Below are 16378 nucleotides of genomic sequence, written 5' to 3' on the forward strand. Positions count from 1 at the left end.
CCACCAGGGTGACCATGGTCCGTGTTGCCATTATTGAAAGTTCCTCCGTCCTTATTTTTGTCAGCTTTTGCTTGGAAGGCATAAGCAAAGACTGTGGGAGATCCACTCCCCAATAATGGGAATAATATTTTTAAGATGCTGTACTGTATGGCTCTTGTAAGGGGCATTAAAACCGACTTGTTAAGCTACTGTGACCTCCACCACTTTTCCAAGGGGCATTAAAACCATCTTGTTAAGCTACTGGGACCTCCACATCTCTTCCAAGGGGCATTCAAACCGTCTTGTTAAGCTACTGGGACCTCCACGTGTCTTCCAAGGGGCATTAAAACCGTCTTGTTAAGCTACTGCGACCTCCACCACTTTTCCAAGGGGCATTCAAACCGTCTTGTTAAGCTACTGGGACCTCCACGTCTCTTCCAAGGGGCATTCAAACCGTCTTGTTAAGCTACTGCGACCTCCACCACTTTTCCAAGGGACATTCAAACCGTCTTGTTAAGCTACTGGGACCTCCACGTCTCTTCCAAGGGGCATTCAAACCATCTTGTTAAGCTACTGGGACCTCCACGTCTCTTCCAAGGGGCATTCAAACGTCTTGTTAAACCACTCTGAACTCCACAGCTCTTCCAAGGGGCATTGAAATGTTGTTTTTAATTACCTTTAACCTCCACGACTCTTCCAACGGGCATTGCATTTCCTCCTAATTTTTGGCAGCTTTTTCTTGGAAGGCATAAGCAAAGACTATGGGAGACCCACTCTCCAATAATGGGAATAATGTTTGTAATATGCTGTACTGCATGGCTCTTGTAAGGGGCATTGCTACTTCCTCCGTCCTAATTTTTGGCAGCTTTTGCTTGGAAGGCATAAGCAAAGACTATGGGAGACCCACTCTCCAATAATGGGAATAATGTTTGTAATATGCTGTACTGCATGGCTCTTGTAAGGGGCATTGCTACTTCCTCCGTCCTAATTTTTGGCAGCTTTTGCTTGGAAGGCATAAGCAAAGACTGTGGGAGACCCACTCCCCAATAATGGGAATAATATTTTTAAGATGCTGTACTGTATGGCTCTTGTAAGGGGCATTAAAACCGTCTTGTTAAGCTACTGTGACCTCCACCACTTTTCCAAGGGGCATTAAAACCGTCTTGTTAAGCTACTGTGACCTCCACCACTTTTCCAAGGGGCATTAAAACCGTCTTGTTAAGCTACTGGGACCTCCACGTCTCTTCCGAGGGGCATTAAAAGCATCTTGTTAAACCATTCTGAACTCCACAGCTCTTCCAAGGGGCATTGAAATGTTATTTTTAATTACCTCTAACCTCCATGACTCTTCCAGCGGGCATTGCATTTCCTCCTAATTTTACACAGCTTTTGCTTTTCAATGCAAAGGCGAAAACTAAGGGAGACCCACTCCCCAATAATGGGTAGAAGGTTTTTAGTACGCTGTAATCCACGTCTGTTTCAAGGGGCATTGCAGTTCCTCATAATTTTTGGAAAGCCTTTCATTCACTGCTTAGGCCAACAGTGTACAGGAGACCCAGTTGCTATAAAAGGAAAAAACGGTTTAGTTAAGGCCCTCTGACCTCCATGTCATTTCCAAGGGGCATTGGAGTGCCTTGAAATTTTTGGTAGGCATTGCACTCACTGTATGCCCTATAACTGTGTAACCGAACCGCTCCTTTTGTTGCAGAAACATTTCCTACAAGACATATGTGGTTGACTGGCCTGATATTGATGTGAATGGTCCCTGTTACTCCTGCTCTTTCTCCTTTGCCACCACCTCATCCATCATTTATCACCTGAAGCTTTGTTTTAACGGGAGTCATAGAACTGGGATAGTAGCAGGAAAACATCCAGCAATCCTCGGAGGAGGTAGGATATGCGCCAAAACGCTGACCACCTCAGGCCTAGCCGCTACTACATACATGCGCTTGCATTCAAAGAAAACAAAGCAGATGCTAACTTCTATCATCATCATCATGCTCCTCACCTTGGCACTCTCAACTCCCCTGATGGAGAAGCCAGGGCCCACGGGAGGAGTCTGGTTCTCTGGTGGGCTCGTCCAATGCTGCCCTAAAGCAGGCCGGGCTAAGAAAAGTGTGTGGGGGGAAGTTGACAGGAGAAATAGGGGCGGCTGGGGACCGTGTGTGGACACCCAGCCGCGGGGCGGCTGGGGACCGAGTATGGACACCCGGCCGCCCCTTGGCAGCTGGAGACCGTGTGTGGACACCCGGCTGCGGGGCGGCTGGGGACTGAGTATGGATACCAGGCCGCCAACGCAGCCATGACATGGTGGCCAGATTCCGCCTCCACGTGCCTAAAAGGCCCAATTTCAAGTGCAAGCAAGCAGTATGGTATTGCAGCCTGGGGGTGGGTGGGTGGCAGGCTGCATACTTGCGCTTGCATTGCAAGGAATGGGAGAGGTACAATTGAACACTGCCCTGGGACAAGGACTTGAACGGGGATAGTTGTAAGTCTGCAACGACAGGTGCAGGGTGGGAGGCATCTTCGCATGTACCATGAACAGGGTGTTTGGCATGCACACACTACTGCTCAATAGGCTCTCCTTCCCACTAAATGCACTGGGGAGGGCACAGGTAATGTTTTGGTATGCGCTTAATCTTATGTATAAGGCACACCGGGACAAATAGGGGCGGCTGGGGACCGAGCGTGGACACCCGGCCGCCGGGCCGCTGGGGACTGAGTATGGATACCTCGCTGCCGAAGCAGCCATGAGGTAGTGGCCAGCTTCGGCCTCCTCCAAACTAAATGGCCCCATTTCAAGTGCAAGCTAGCAGTATGGTATTGCAGCCTGGGGGTGGGTGGGTGGCAGGCTGAACACTTACGCTTGCATTCCAAGAAAACAAAGCAGATGCTAACTTCTATCATCATCATCATGTTCCTCACCTTGGCACTCTCAACTCCCCTGATGGAGAAGCCAGGGCCCACCGGAGGAGTCTGGTTCTCTGGCGGGCTCGTCCAATGCTGCCCTAAAGCAGGCCGGGCTAAGATAAGTGTGTGGGGGGAAGTTGACAGGAGAAATAGGGGCGGCTGGGGACCGTGTGTGGACACCCGGCCGCAGGGCGGCTGGGGACCGAGTTCTGACACCCGGCCGCCCCCTGGCAGCTGGGGACCGAGTGTGGACACCCGGCCGCCGGGCAGCTGGGGACTGAGTATGCATACCAGGCCGCCAACGCAGCCATGACGTGGTGGCCAGATTCCGCCTCCACATGCCTAAAAGGCCCAATTTCAAGTGCAAGCAAGCAGTATGGTATTGCAGCCTGGGGGTGGGTGGGTGGTTGGCTGCACACTTGCGCTTGCATTGCAAGGAATGGGGGAGGCACAATTGAACACTGCTCTGGGACAAGGACTTGCACGGGGATAGTTGCAAGTCTGCATCTTCTGATGGGGCAAGGATGACTTCTGATGGGCACACTTTTAGGCAGTGACCTGGGTGTCAGAGATGCTTCCAGGGGTCTTCCCCATGCTGTTCCCATGTCTTTTCAGCACTGTATGAATGTTTCACACAGCACATGGCCAGATAAGGTTGTAAAATGTTAAAATGACATTTCCCCGTGAATGCATTTGTCACAGTTGAAAGCAATACAAAAGTGCAAAAACGCATAAAAAATGCTACTTGTGAACATAGCCCAAGGTGTGGAGGAGTATTTTTTTGGGGGGTTATTTATTTTACCTTATACACAAGTCTTTACCCTTGAAAGGAACTTCCTTAACAAATTTCACAGGAAAGCAGTTTCACTTTCGTTTTTGAACGTTTTATTGTGAGCCCTTAAAAGTGGCTTTAAACCTCTGACCACGTTGTTGACAGCAGTGACCTGGGGGTCAGAAATGCTTCCAGGTGCGATCCCCATGCTGTCCCCATGTCATTTGAGCACTGTCACTATCGTTTTGGGCACTTGTTAGGCTTTTAAAAGACTGCCGGGGTGCCGCCGCAAAAATGCTCGGGTCTCCCATAGACTAACATTGGGCTCTTTGCTCGGGTCGAGCACCTGAGTATCACGGCGAGCTCGGCCCGAGCTTCGAGCACCCGAGCATTTTAGTTCTTGCTCAACACTACTAAAGACCCATCACTAGATTCTGTGATAGTGCGCTGATCCAGGGAACTCGTCTGATTGCTGTATGTGGAGTCGGGAAGTGATTTTTCCCCTAATATTGGACAATTAGCATCTGTTCCATGGGGGTTTTTGCATTTCTCTGGACCAATATGTTAGGCTATAGGTTGAATATATTTTCGTTTTCAGGTAATGATTATTATGTATATTAATCTGAACATTCATAATAAGTGAACATGAAATGATATATACAGATTTTTAGAGTTTTGTAATTGATTTTCTCACAATAGGTATTAATGCCAGTAGTGATAAGTGTTGCATTGTACTGTGTCTTTGATTTGTAATCAGAGATGATTTGTCTTTTATTTGCACAGTATCTTTTAGCGATGACCTTTGTTTATTTCAAGAGAGCTGGATTCGGCATGGATGAGTACAACCGAGACAATTTCTTTGTTGCTTTGTGAGTAAATCTGATAAATCCTGTTCATATTAGATGTGGAATAAAGAGAAAAGTCAGTTTTCATATATGAGATCTTGTCTATTCTTTTTTCTGTGTAAAGCCTTAGTATGTATATTCTCCATATACTATACACCGCGTGCAGAATTATTAGGTAAATGCGTATTTTGATCACTTTGATACTTTTATATAAGGTGTGCTTAATTATTAGGCAACTTCCTTTCCTTTGGTAAAATGGGTCAGAAGAGAGATTTCACGGGCTCTGAAAAGTCCAAAATTGTGAGATGTCTTGCAGAGGGATGCAGCAGTCTTGAAATTTCCAAACTTTTGAAGCGTGATCACCGAACAATCAAGCGTTTCATGGCAAATAGCCAACAGGGTCGCAAGAAGCGTGTTGGCCAAAAAAGGCCCAAAATAACTGCCCATGAATTGAGGAAAATCAAGCGTGAAGCTGCCAAGATGCCATTCACCACCAGTTTTGCCATATTTCAGAGCTGCAACGTTACTGGAGTATCAAAAAGCACAAGGTGTGCGATACTCAGGGACATGGCCAAGGTAAGGAAGGCTGAAAAACGACCACCTCTGAACAAGAAACATAAGATAAAACGTCAAGAATGGGCCAAGAAATATCTTAAGACTGATTTTTCAAAGGTTTTATGGACTGATGAAATGAGAGTGACTCTTGATGGGCCTGATGGATGGGCCAGAGGCTGGATCAGTAAAGGGCAGAGAGCTCCACTCCGACTCAGACGCCAGCAAGGTGGAGGTGGGCTACTGGTATGGGCTGGTATCATCAAAGATGGACTTGTGGAACCTTTTCGGGTTGAGGATGGAGTGAAGCTCAACTCCCAGACCTACTGCCAGTTTCTGGAAGACAACTTCTTCAAGCAGTGGTACAGGAAGAAGTCGGTATCGTTCAAGAAAAACATGATTTTCATGCAGGACAATGCTCCATCACATGCATCCAACTACTCCACAGCGTGACTGGCCAGTAAAGGTCTAAAAGAAGAAAAAATAATGACATGGCCGCCTTGTTCACCTGATCTGAACCCCATAGAGAACCTGTGGTCCATCATAAAATGTGAGATCTACAGGGAGGGAAAACAGTACACCTCTGGGAACAGTGTCTGGGAGGCTGTGGTGAGATCTACAGGGAGGGAAAACAGTACACCTCTGAGAACAGTGTCTGGGAGGCTGTGGTGGCTGCTGCACGCAATGTTGATCGAAAACAGATCAAGCAACTGACAGAATCTATGGATGGAGGCTGCTGAGTGTCATCATAAAGAAAGGTGGCTTTATTGATCACTAATTTTTTTTGTTTTTGTTTTTGCATGTCAGAAATGTTTATTTCTAAATTTTGTGCACTAATATTGGTTTACCTGGTGAAAATAAACAAGTGAGATGGGATTATATTTGGTTTTTATTAAGTTGCCTAATAGTTCTGCACAGTAATAGTTACCTGCACAAACAGATATCCTCCTAAGATAGCCAAATCTAAAAAAAAACACTCCAACTTCCAAAAATATTAAGCTTGGATATATATGAGTCTTTTGGGTTGATTGAGAACATAGTTGTTGATCAATAATAAAAATAATCCTCTAAAATACAACTTGCCTAATAATTCTGCACACAGTGTATTGTGCTTCTATCATGGTAAGGGAATTTTTTTGTGATCATGGCATTGTGTATTTCATAATTAGGTGGCTCCTTAATTAGAGGTTGCCTCAATTTATTGACAGGTGGTTTGGGGTGTTATAGCTCTATTGTAAGCTATATGATGAGTTTGTATCACCTTTGGGTTTTTAAATGTTTTTAATTGCTGTTTTGCCCTGTCATGCATTAATAAAGTTATATGTATATTTTTTCATAAGGGATCCCCTTTGTGTTGCATATTCTTTCTCGTATATTAGTGACCTGACGCATAAAATGTGGTCGTCTCTTTTACTTTACAGATATAACAAAGCTGATTTTGCAGTGTGACATAAAATATCATATTAACTTTAATTCACACTTTGAAAAGGGAACAGTTCAGTTCAGAGCTTCTACTAAATCACTAGCGCCTTTATTGGGTCACGTTCACACATTCAGTATTTGGTCAGTATTTTACATCAGTATTTGTAAGCCAAAACCAGGAGTGGGTGAAACATGCGGAAGTTGTGGCGTGTTTCTATTATACTTTTCCTCTGATTGTTCTTCACCTAATTTTGGCTTACAAATACTGATGTAAAATACTGAACGTGTGAACGTAGCCTTACAGTTCAGCATCTTTATGTAGCTCGAAATGTGTGATTGAGTTTCTTATTGCCAGTATAGTTTACAGACTGTGTTCTTTACAGATATCTAGCAAACACAATGGAGGAGGATTACGAAGAAGCCAAATATGAAATATTCCCATGGGCTTTAGGAAAGAATTGGCGCACGCTCTTCAGAGACTTTCTGGCATCAAAAGATCATTTGTGGTCTAGAATAAACTACAGGGCTGCTGTGAGCAAACGCTGTTGTGATGAGGCCAGTGACTAATCTACTAAACTTTCCATAGGGCTATGACCACAGCACAAATGTGCACTATGTGTGACAAATCATGAAAATAAATATAATCTGTGTACACCGTGACTGCACCAGCAGAATAGTGAGTGCAGCTCTGGGGTATAATACAGGATGTAACTCAGGATCAGTAATGTAATGTATGTACACAGTGACTGCACCAGCAGAATAGTGAGTGCAGCTCTGGAGTATTGTATAGGATGTAACTCAGGATCAGAACAGGATCAGTAATGTTATGTATGTACTGTAAAAATGCTACTCATTTGGGAGCGATGTGAAGTATCACAGGAACCGTTTCTATTTAAAGTGCACCTGTCAGCAGGATTGTGCTCAGTAAACTACATACACTGTCAGGTGGGCGCCATTACACTGATTAAAATGATACTTGGGTTGATGAAATCCATCCTATGGTTCTTGTTTAATCTTACTTTCAGTTTGTAGATGATGATTTAGCCAGCCACCAATTGTGCAAGTTCTCCCACTTAAAAAGATGAGGTCGGCCTGTAATTGACATCATAGGTCGACCTCAACTATGAGAGACAAAATGAGAAAACAAATCCTGAGAATCACATTGTCTGATTTGGAAAGAAATTTTTTTCAATTTTGGTGGAAAATAAGTATTTGGTCAATTACAAACAAGAAAGATTTCTGGCTCTCCCAGACCTGTAACTTCTTCTTTAAGAGGCTCCTCTGTCCTCCACTCATTTACCTGTAGTACTGGCTCCTCTGTCCTCCACTCATTACCTGTAGTACTGGTTCCTCTGTCCTCCACTCATTACCTGTAGTACTGGCTCCTCTGTCCTCCACTCATTACCTGTAGTACTGGCTCCTCTGTCCTCCACTCATTACCTGTAGTACTGGCTCCTCTGTCCTCCACTCATTACCTGTAGTACTGGCTCCTCTGTCCTCCACTCATTACCTGTAGTACTGGCACCTGTTTGAACTTATCAGTATAAAAGACACCTTTCCGCATCCTCATACAGTCACACTTCAAACTCCACTATGGTGAAGACGAAATTGCTGTCGAAGGACACCAGAAACAAAATTGTAGCCCTGCACCAGGCTGGGAAGACTGAATCTGCAATAGGCAAGCAGCTTGGTGCGAAGAAATCAACTGTGGGAGCAATAATTAGAAAATGGAAGATATACAAGACCACTGATAATCTCCCTCAATCTGGGGCTCCACACAAGATCTCACCCCATGGGGTCAAAATGATCTCAAGAACGTTGAGCAAAAATCCCAGAACCACACGGGGGGACCTAGTGAATGACCTGTAGAGAGCTGGGACCAACGTTACACAGGCTACCATCAGTAACACACTACGCCGCCAGTGACTCAGATCCTGCAGTGCTAGACGTGTCCCCCTGCTTAAGCCATTACATGTCCGGGCCCATCTGAAGTTTGCTAGAGAGAATTTGGATGATCCAGAAGAGTATTGGGAGAATGTCATATGGTCAGATGAAACCAAAGTAGAACTGTTTGGTAGAAACACAACTTGGCGTGTTTGGAGGAGAAAGAATGCTGAGTTGCATCCAAAGAACATCATACCTACTGTGAAGCATGGGGGTGGCAACATCATGCTTTGGGGCTGTTTCTCTGCCAAGGGACCAGGACGACTGATCCGTGTACATGACAGAATGAATGGGGCCATGTATCATGAGATTTTGAGTGCAAATCTCCTTCCATCCTCAAGGGCATTGAAGATGAAACGTGGCTGGATCTTTCAACATGACAATGATCCCAAGCACACCGCCAGGGCAATGAAGGAGTGGCTTCGTAAGAAGCATTTCAAGGTCCTGGAGTGACCTAGCCAGTCTCCAGATCTAACCCCTATAGAAAACCTTTGGAGGGAGTTGAAAATCCATGTTGCCCAGCGACAGCCCCAAAGTATCACTGCTCTAGAGGAGATCTGCATGGAGGAATGGGCTAACAATACCAGCAACAGTGTGTGCCAACCTTGTGAAGACTTACAGATAATGTTTCACCTCTGTCATTGCCAACAAAGGATATATAACAAAGTATTGAGAAGAACTTTTGTAATTGACCAAATACTTATTTTCCACCAAAATTTGAAAAAAAAGTTCTTTCCAAATCAGACAATGTGATTTTCAGGATTTGTTTTCTCATTTTGTCTCTCATAGCTGAGGTCGACCTATGATGTCAATTACAGGCCTCGCTCATCTTTTTAAGTGGGAGAACTTGCACAATTGGTGGCTGACTAAATACTTTTTTTCCCCACTGTATATGCTCTTATGACAGGTCACTGTGCCTTCACTGACCTGCCTCCTATTTTACGTAATGCATGATGCATAGATGTATTATGTAAAATAGGAGGCAGGTCATTGAACGATCAGTGACCTGTCATAAGACCATATAGCTGAATATATAAGCAGAGCATCAGATAGAGCCCACCCCACAGGCCGCTCCAGAGCATGAACAACTGAAAGTAAAGATTACACAAGAACCACAGGACAGATTTCATCAACCAAGGTATCATTTTTATCAGTGTAATGGTGCCCACCAGACAGTGTATGTAGTTTACTGAGCACAATCTTGCTGACAGGTGCTCTTTAACCCCTTAAGGATCGGAGCATTTTCCGTTTTTGCGTTTTCGTTTTTTGCTCCCCTTGTTCCCAGAGCCATAGCATTTTTATTTTTTGGTCAATATGGCCATGTGAGGGCTTATTTTTTGCGGGACGAGTTGTACTTTTGAACGACATTACTAGTTTTACCATATCGTGTATGGGAAAACGGGAAAAAAATTCCAAGCGCCGTGAAATTGCAAAAAAAGTGCAATACCACAGATGTTTTCTTTAAAAAATTTTTTACCACGTTCACTGAATGCTAAAACTGACCTGCCATTATTATTCTCCAGGTCATTACGAGTTTGTAGACACCAAACATGTATAGGTTCTTTTTATTTAAGTGGTGAAAAATTCTAAAGTTTGGTAGAAAAAAAAAAAAAAAAAATGGTGCCATTTTCCGAGACCCGTAGCGTCTCCATTTTTTGGGATCTCGGGCCAGGTGAGGGCTTATTTTTTGCGCACCGAGCTGAAGTTTTTGGGGTAGATCTGATGTTTTGATCGCCCGTTATTGCATTTTATTGCAATTTTGTGGCGACCAAAAAACGTAATTCTGGCGTTTAGAGTTTTTTTCTCGCTACACCGTTTACCGATCGGATTAATTCTTTTTTTATATTGATAGATCGGGCAATTCTGAACACGGCGATACCAAATATATATATGTGGGGTTTTTTTTTAATTATTTTATTTTGAATGGGGCGAAAGGGGGGGTGATTTAAACTTTTATTTTTTTTTATATTTTTTAAAACATTTTTTTTTCACTTTTTGCTTGCTTCTATAGTCTCCATAGGAGACAAGAAGCAGCACTCATTTGATCGGCTCTGCTGTATACAGGGGACGAGCAGATCCCCTGCATGCAGCAGAAATGGTCCTGTGCTATGAGCGCCGACCACTAGGTGGCGCTCATAGCGACCAGATCATGACAACCACTGGTGTCTGCTGCAGACCCAGGGTTGTCAAGACCACCCATCGGCGACCCGCGATCATGTGACGGGGTCGCCGATGGGCGGGGTAAGTGACGCGCTTCCTGGAAGCGCGAGTTAAGTGCCGCTGTCGGAGATTGACAGCGGCATTTAACATGTTAACAGCCGCGGGTGGATCGCGATTCCACCCGCGGCTGTTGCGGGCACATGTCAGCTGTAATAATCAGCTGACGTGTGCTCGGTTCAGTGCGGGATCAGCACCGGAGCCCTCACTGAACTAGGGGTGATGACACAGGGCGACTTAGTACACCCTATGTCGTAAAGGGGTTAAATGCCCGGCTGGTTTATTTCATTCCTCATAAACGACATTACAGGAAAACGTAAATACAGCCCTTGTCCGGCCCAAAGTGAAACATAAAGTAAAAAGTCCATATAAAAGTCCATATAATAGTGTGGGTTCATCTGCTTGGGTTAGAGTCCAGCTTCTTAGTCCCTTAGCAAAGACACACAATCCTGGAGATCTGCACACCTCCACACACAGACCATGTGTGAGACAAACAGGTCCCATTTTACAATATAGACCACACCCACGGTTTGAGATATGGTGAGCAGCTGTCCTGCCTAATTTTTCACCTGCTCACAATAAACCGACTCTATCATAGCCAATTAACCCCTCTTAGTACAATGTGTTTTAGAGCATTACTGCAGATTTATATCACAGAGGACAACCACCACTGTGATACATATCTCCCATCCACTTTGTGTCTGGAAGCCAACTTACATACCTCCCCCCTCTGCCTAAAGCCATGGCGCTTGGCACCTTCTACCACAAGACACAGGACTCCTGAGAGGGTATCGGCATTACCATGAAACTTCCTTGGTCTATGATCCACATGGAAGCGGAAATCCTGCAGGGCTAGACACCAGCGGGTAACAAAAGCATTTTCCTCCCTCATCCACGTGAGTGGGGCATGGTCTGACACTAACTTAAATTTTCGCTCTAACAGATAGTATTGCAATGCGTCCACCGCCCACTTTATGGCTAAGCACTCCTTTTCTAATAATTTTTCTCACATGCCGACAGTTTCCTACTCGGGTAGAGAACAGAGTGCTCCTCTCCATGTATCTCCTGAGAAAAGACAGATCCTAATCCAACTTCTGAGCCGTCCATCTGGAGTACAAATTCTTTCTTAAAGTCGGGGGGCCACTAGAACCGGCTGCTTACACAGAGCCATTTTCAGTTCTTGGAAGGCCATCCCCGCCACCGAAGTCCATCTGGCCTTAATCGATTTTGTCCACTTAAGGAGGTCGGTCAGCGGTGTGGGCATCATGGCAACGTTTGGGGGAAACCTCCTTTAGTACCCTATGATTCCCAGAAAGGCCATAACTTGCTTCTTTGAGAGTGGTCTCGGGCAGTTCTGGATTGCGTCCACTTATCTGAGGTTTGATCTCGCCTCTACCGACCACATATCCTAGGTATTTGGACTCTTTTCCCATGGCACATTTATACAAAATCTCGCCTTTCTGAGAGCATCAAACACCGCCTGGAACTTTCCCAAATGACTTTGCCAATCCGGGCTGAAGATTACAATATCGTCCAGATATGCAGCTGTGTAATTCTTATGGGGTGCGAGGATCAGGTCCATTGCCCTCTGCAGTCCGAATGGCATCCGGACATATTGGAAGCATCAGTCGGGCGTAGAGAAAGCCGACTTCTCCTTGACTTTGTTAGATCCAAGGTGGTTATGTACTTTGCTGGACAAAGTCTCTCAATCAGCTCATTGACACGCGGCATCGGATATACATCAAACTTGGAGACTTAGTTCAGCTTCCGATAATCATTACAGAATCTCCATTCGCCATCTGGCTTTGGACAAGGACAATATGGCTAGACCACCCGCTCTTAGATTCCTCAATGACTCCCGAGATTCAGCATATGGTTCACTTCTTTGGAGATTAGTTCTTGCCGGGCTTCGGGATTCAAGTTCACCCGCACATGGGGTTTCGTCAGAACCTCGTGTTCAGTGTCATTTGTACACCCCGGCAAATCTGACCACAGGTCACGGTTCTGCTGCAGCGATTCACTACTTCTGTTTTGTGTCTTCGACAGTGTCTCGGCTACTGTGACACCTTCAATCACCCCTTCTGGCTTAACCAGCAAACATGGAGTTGCAACCTGTCTTGCCATGCCTTGATAAGATTGACGTGGTACGGCTTTCGTCTTACTGGTTGATGAACCTTGTAGATCACTTCACTCAGCTTCTCTACCACCTCATAAAGGCCTTGCTATTTGGCCAAAAATGTACTCTCTACCGTGGGAATAAGCGCGAGGACTCGGTCCCCGGGGCTGAACTGCCTCACCCTAGCTGACTGGTTGTAGACCCAGAATTGAGCCTCTTGTGCCTGGAGGAGGCATTACCTTCGCAACTCTCTCCTGCATCTGGGTGACGTGCTCAATGATGCTCCGATGGAGCGTGACTTCGGCTTCCCGGGTTTCCTTCGCTATATCAAAGAGGCCCCACGATGTTGGCCATACAGTAGTTTAAACAGAGAGAATCTGGTAGAAGCTTGTGGAACCTCCCTGATAGAGAATGATAGATATGATCATCCTTTTCTATGACCTTCTTAAGCATACTCTTTAAGGTTTTATTAAACCTTTCCACAAGTCCGTCTCTCTGTGGATGGTAAACTGATGTCTTCAGTTGTGTAATATGCAAAGCCTACACAGTTCCCTCATCACCAGATTCATAAAGGATGTTCCTTGGTCGGTTAGGATTTCCCTCGGCAGTCCTGTCCGGTCAAAGATGTGGACTAACTCACGGGCTATACTTTTTGCGGTGGAGTTTCTCGGGAACAGCTTCTGGGTACCGCGTAGCAGTCGAGAACAACCAATATATATTGATGTCCACGAGCAGGTGGGGCTGACCAGGTCCATGGCAATTCGCTCAAATGGCACCTCTATGATGAGTATCTGCACGAGAGGATTTCGGAAGTGAGCGGTGGGAGCGGTTAACTAACAGGTTGGTCAGGACTTGCAATACCTTAGGATTTTGCGGTAACTCCCGGGCCAATATTACCTCCGAGTGACCCGTGGGTTTTGTCCACACCGAGATGGCCACCTAGAACATGAGAATAGGCCATGTCCAATACCCTTTGCCTATAGGGTCCTGGTACCAATAATTGCACCACTATTTCCTCTCTAATCTTAGTAACCCGGTACAATAAGTCCGTACTCATAAAATATGGAAATCTGGTGTCAGCCGCTGACTCCTGCGCTATGCCGTTTAGAACAGTTACATTACTGAACGCGGCTATATGACCTGCGCCGTGACATTTCCAGGAAATTACATCCCCCGATGAGACCTTCGTCATGACCTCCGCAGTCCCCTTGGACTTTGGACACCCCCTCCCCTTTGAGCAGCTGCCCCCTGATGGAATCCCCAGTATGGAGTGGGTTGCCTTCCCAAGGAACCGTCAACCCCCTGATACCTTTCAACCAGGCCAAGTCATCAGCATTCCGGGAATTATCCTGGGCTGCAGGTTATTTGTCTCATGTTGTGCCAGGTGGTGTTGCTGCTGCTGGGCTTGCACCAGGTATTTAATCAGGTCCTTCATGCTGTCTGACGTTGCAGTACTTCTGTAGCACTCACATGTGTTGCCTGGGAACGATGCCTGCACTTCTAACACCAAATATAACAATGCTACTCACTTAGGAGCGATCTGAGGTATCATAGGAACAGTTTCTATTTTAAAGTCCGGCTGGTTTATTTCACTCTTCATAAACCACATCACAGGAAAGCTTAAATACAGCCCTTGTCCGGCATAAAGTGAAACATAATGTAAAAAGTCCATATAATAATGTGGGGGGTCGTCCACTAGAGTCCAGCTTCTTAGTCCCTTACAAAACATGATCACGGGTCACCGATGGGTGGGTATGACAACCCGGGATCTGCAACAGACCCCTGTGGTTGTCATGTTCTGATTGCTATGAGCGCCGCCCAGTGGTCGGCGCCCATAGCAAGTGAGCATTTCTGCTGCATACAGGTGATCTGCTCGTCGCCTATATGCAGCAGAGGCGATCAGGTAATTGCTGCTTCTAGTCTCCTATGGAGACTATTGAAGAAAGCATAAAAAAAGTTTTTAAAAATATAAAAAAAATATGAAAGTTTTAATCACCCCCCTTTCGCCCCATTCAAAGTAAAAAAAACAAACAAACACATACACATATTTGGTATCGCCGCGTTCAGAATCGCCCGATCTATCAATATAAAAAAATAATCAATACGATCGGTAAACGGCGTAACGAGAAAAAAATTCGAAACGCCAGAATTACGTTTTTTTGGTCGTCGCAACATTGCAGTAAAATGCAATAACGGGTGATCAAAACATCGTATCAGCACCAAAATGGTATCAATAAAACGTCAGCTTCACACGCAAAAAGTAAACCATCACCCGACCCCAGATCCCAAAAAATCGAGACGCTACGGAAAATGGCGTCATTTTTTTTTTTAGCAAACTTTGGATTTTTTTTTCACCACTTAAATAAAAAAGAACCTATACAAGTTTGGTGTCTACAAGCTCATAATGACCTGGAGAATCATAATGGCTGGTCAGTTTTAGCATTCAGTGAACATGGTAAAACAAAACCCCAAAAAACAACTGTGGAATTGCATTTTTTTTTTTTTTGCTATTTCAGCGCACTTGGAATTTTTTTCCAGTACACGATTTGGTAAAAACAGTGATGGCGTTTAAAAGTACAACTCGACCCTCAAAAAATAAGCCCTCACACGGCTATATTGACTGAAAAATAAAAAGGCTATGGCTCTGGGAAGAAGGGGAGCAAAAAACGAAAACTCAAAAAAGGAAAATGGCCCAGGGGTAAAGGGGTTAAAGCATAGGGTAAATTCTGTAATTAATCCACAGAACAATCCATAGCGCATGTAGCAAGTAAATTGCTTGGGCTTTATACTTTGCTGTGGAATTATTGCAGAACATATGTGGACTTAGACCTTATACCGAGGGCCATAATTCTGCTGTATTTCATCATCTGTATTAAGGCCTCAAATCCCAGCCTGATGGCAGGTGTAATGGTCTGCAGGTAACAGCAGCATATATCCTTATATATAACTATATATCCTTATGACGCTGTGAATTCAGATCATTACACTGGATCTGGTCCTGTAGAAATGATTCAGATGTTATCGTACGATTCACATTTCCAAACCATGTTGTATTGTAGCATAAACAGCGTTTTATGTGCAGGTGATGGCGATCGCACCGACACACAACATTTGGCAGCGTGAACGATCTGAAGATCACAGCGGGGCGCTGAGAAGTTACAGCAGTGACCAATTCAGAATCCCCCGTGGCCCCTGTGCCACACCCCATGAGTGTTCCTTCTGTGGTAAAAGAGGACAGCTCGTCGGTGTGGGACTGTATGACTCTTCATCGTCATCCTCTTCATCGTCTTTATCGGACACCACATTGTTAGTGGGCGAGCGCAGAGCACCACACGATATTCTGGACTCTCCAGGGGATAAAATGCTGATCGATCCTCCACAGGTTTATCATTACCACCAAGGTATGATTCTTTTTAACTTCTATATTTTATGATAGTGAATAGAAACGAGCGCAGTACCCAGTTCCAAGTTCTGGACTTGTCGTCTGTGGCAGCTGGACATCACTTCTGTGGCCCGTGTCCTCTGCCCGGCTGCTTTGTGCTTTTTTAGGCCACGAGCAACGTTATAACGTCATGACATCAAAGCGCCTAGGAAGCGACAAAAGAGCTCAGGTATATTGCG

The 16378-nt window shown here is 45.1% G+C and overlaps 1 protein-coding gene across 1 annotated transcript in view; it reads left to right on the forward strand.

The window, feature by feature from the left end:
- The window catches only part of SPDYA (speedy/RINGO cell cycle regulator family member A), a 32838-nt gene that overhangs the window by 14010 nt on the left and 2450 nt on the right, over nucleotides 1-16378 (forward strand). The window contains exons 4-6 of the mRNA XM_073671784.1: nucleotides 4445-4530; nucleotides 6864-7035; nucleotides 15840-16158. Of these exons, the coding sequence (XP_073527885.1) occupies nucleotides 4445-4530; nucleotides 6864-7035; nucleotides 15840-16158 (577 nt within the window). The remainder of the gene's footprint in view (nucleotides 1-4444; nucleotides 4531-6863; nucleotides 7036-15839; nucleotides 16159-16378) is intronic.

This window comes from Phyllobates terribilis, unplaced genomic scaffold (assembly GCF_046119375.1).
Source record: "Phyllobates terribilis strain yellow unplaced genomic scaffold, ASM4611937v1 Scaffold_3__8_contigs__length_932513732, whole genome shotgun sequence".
Lineage (NCBI taxonomy): Eukaryota > Metazoa > Chordata > Amphibia > Anura > Dendrobatidae > Phyllobates > Phyllobates terribilis.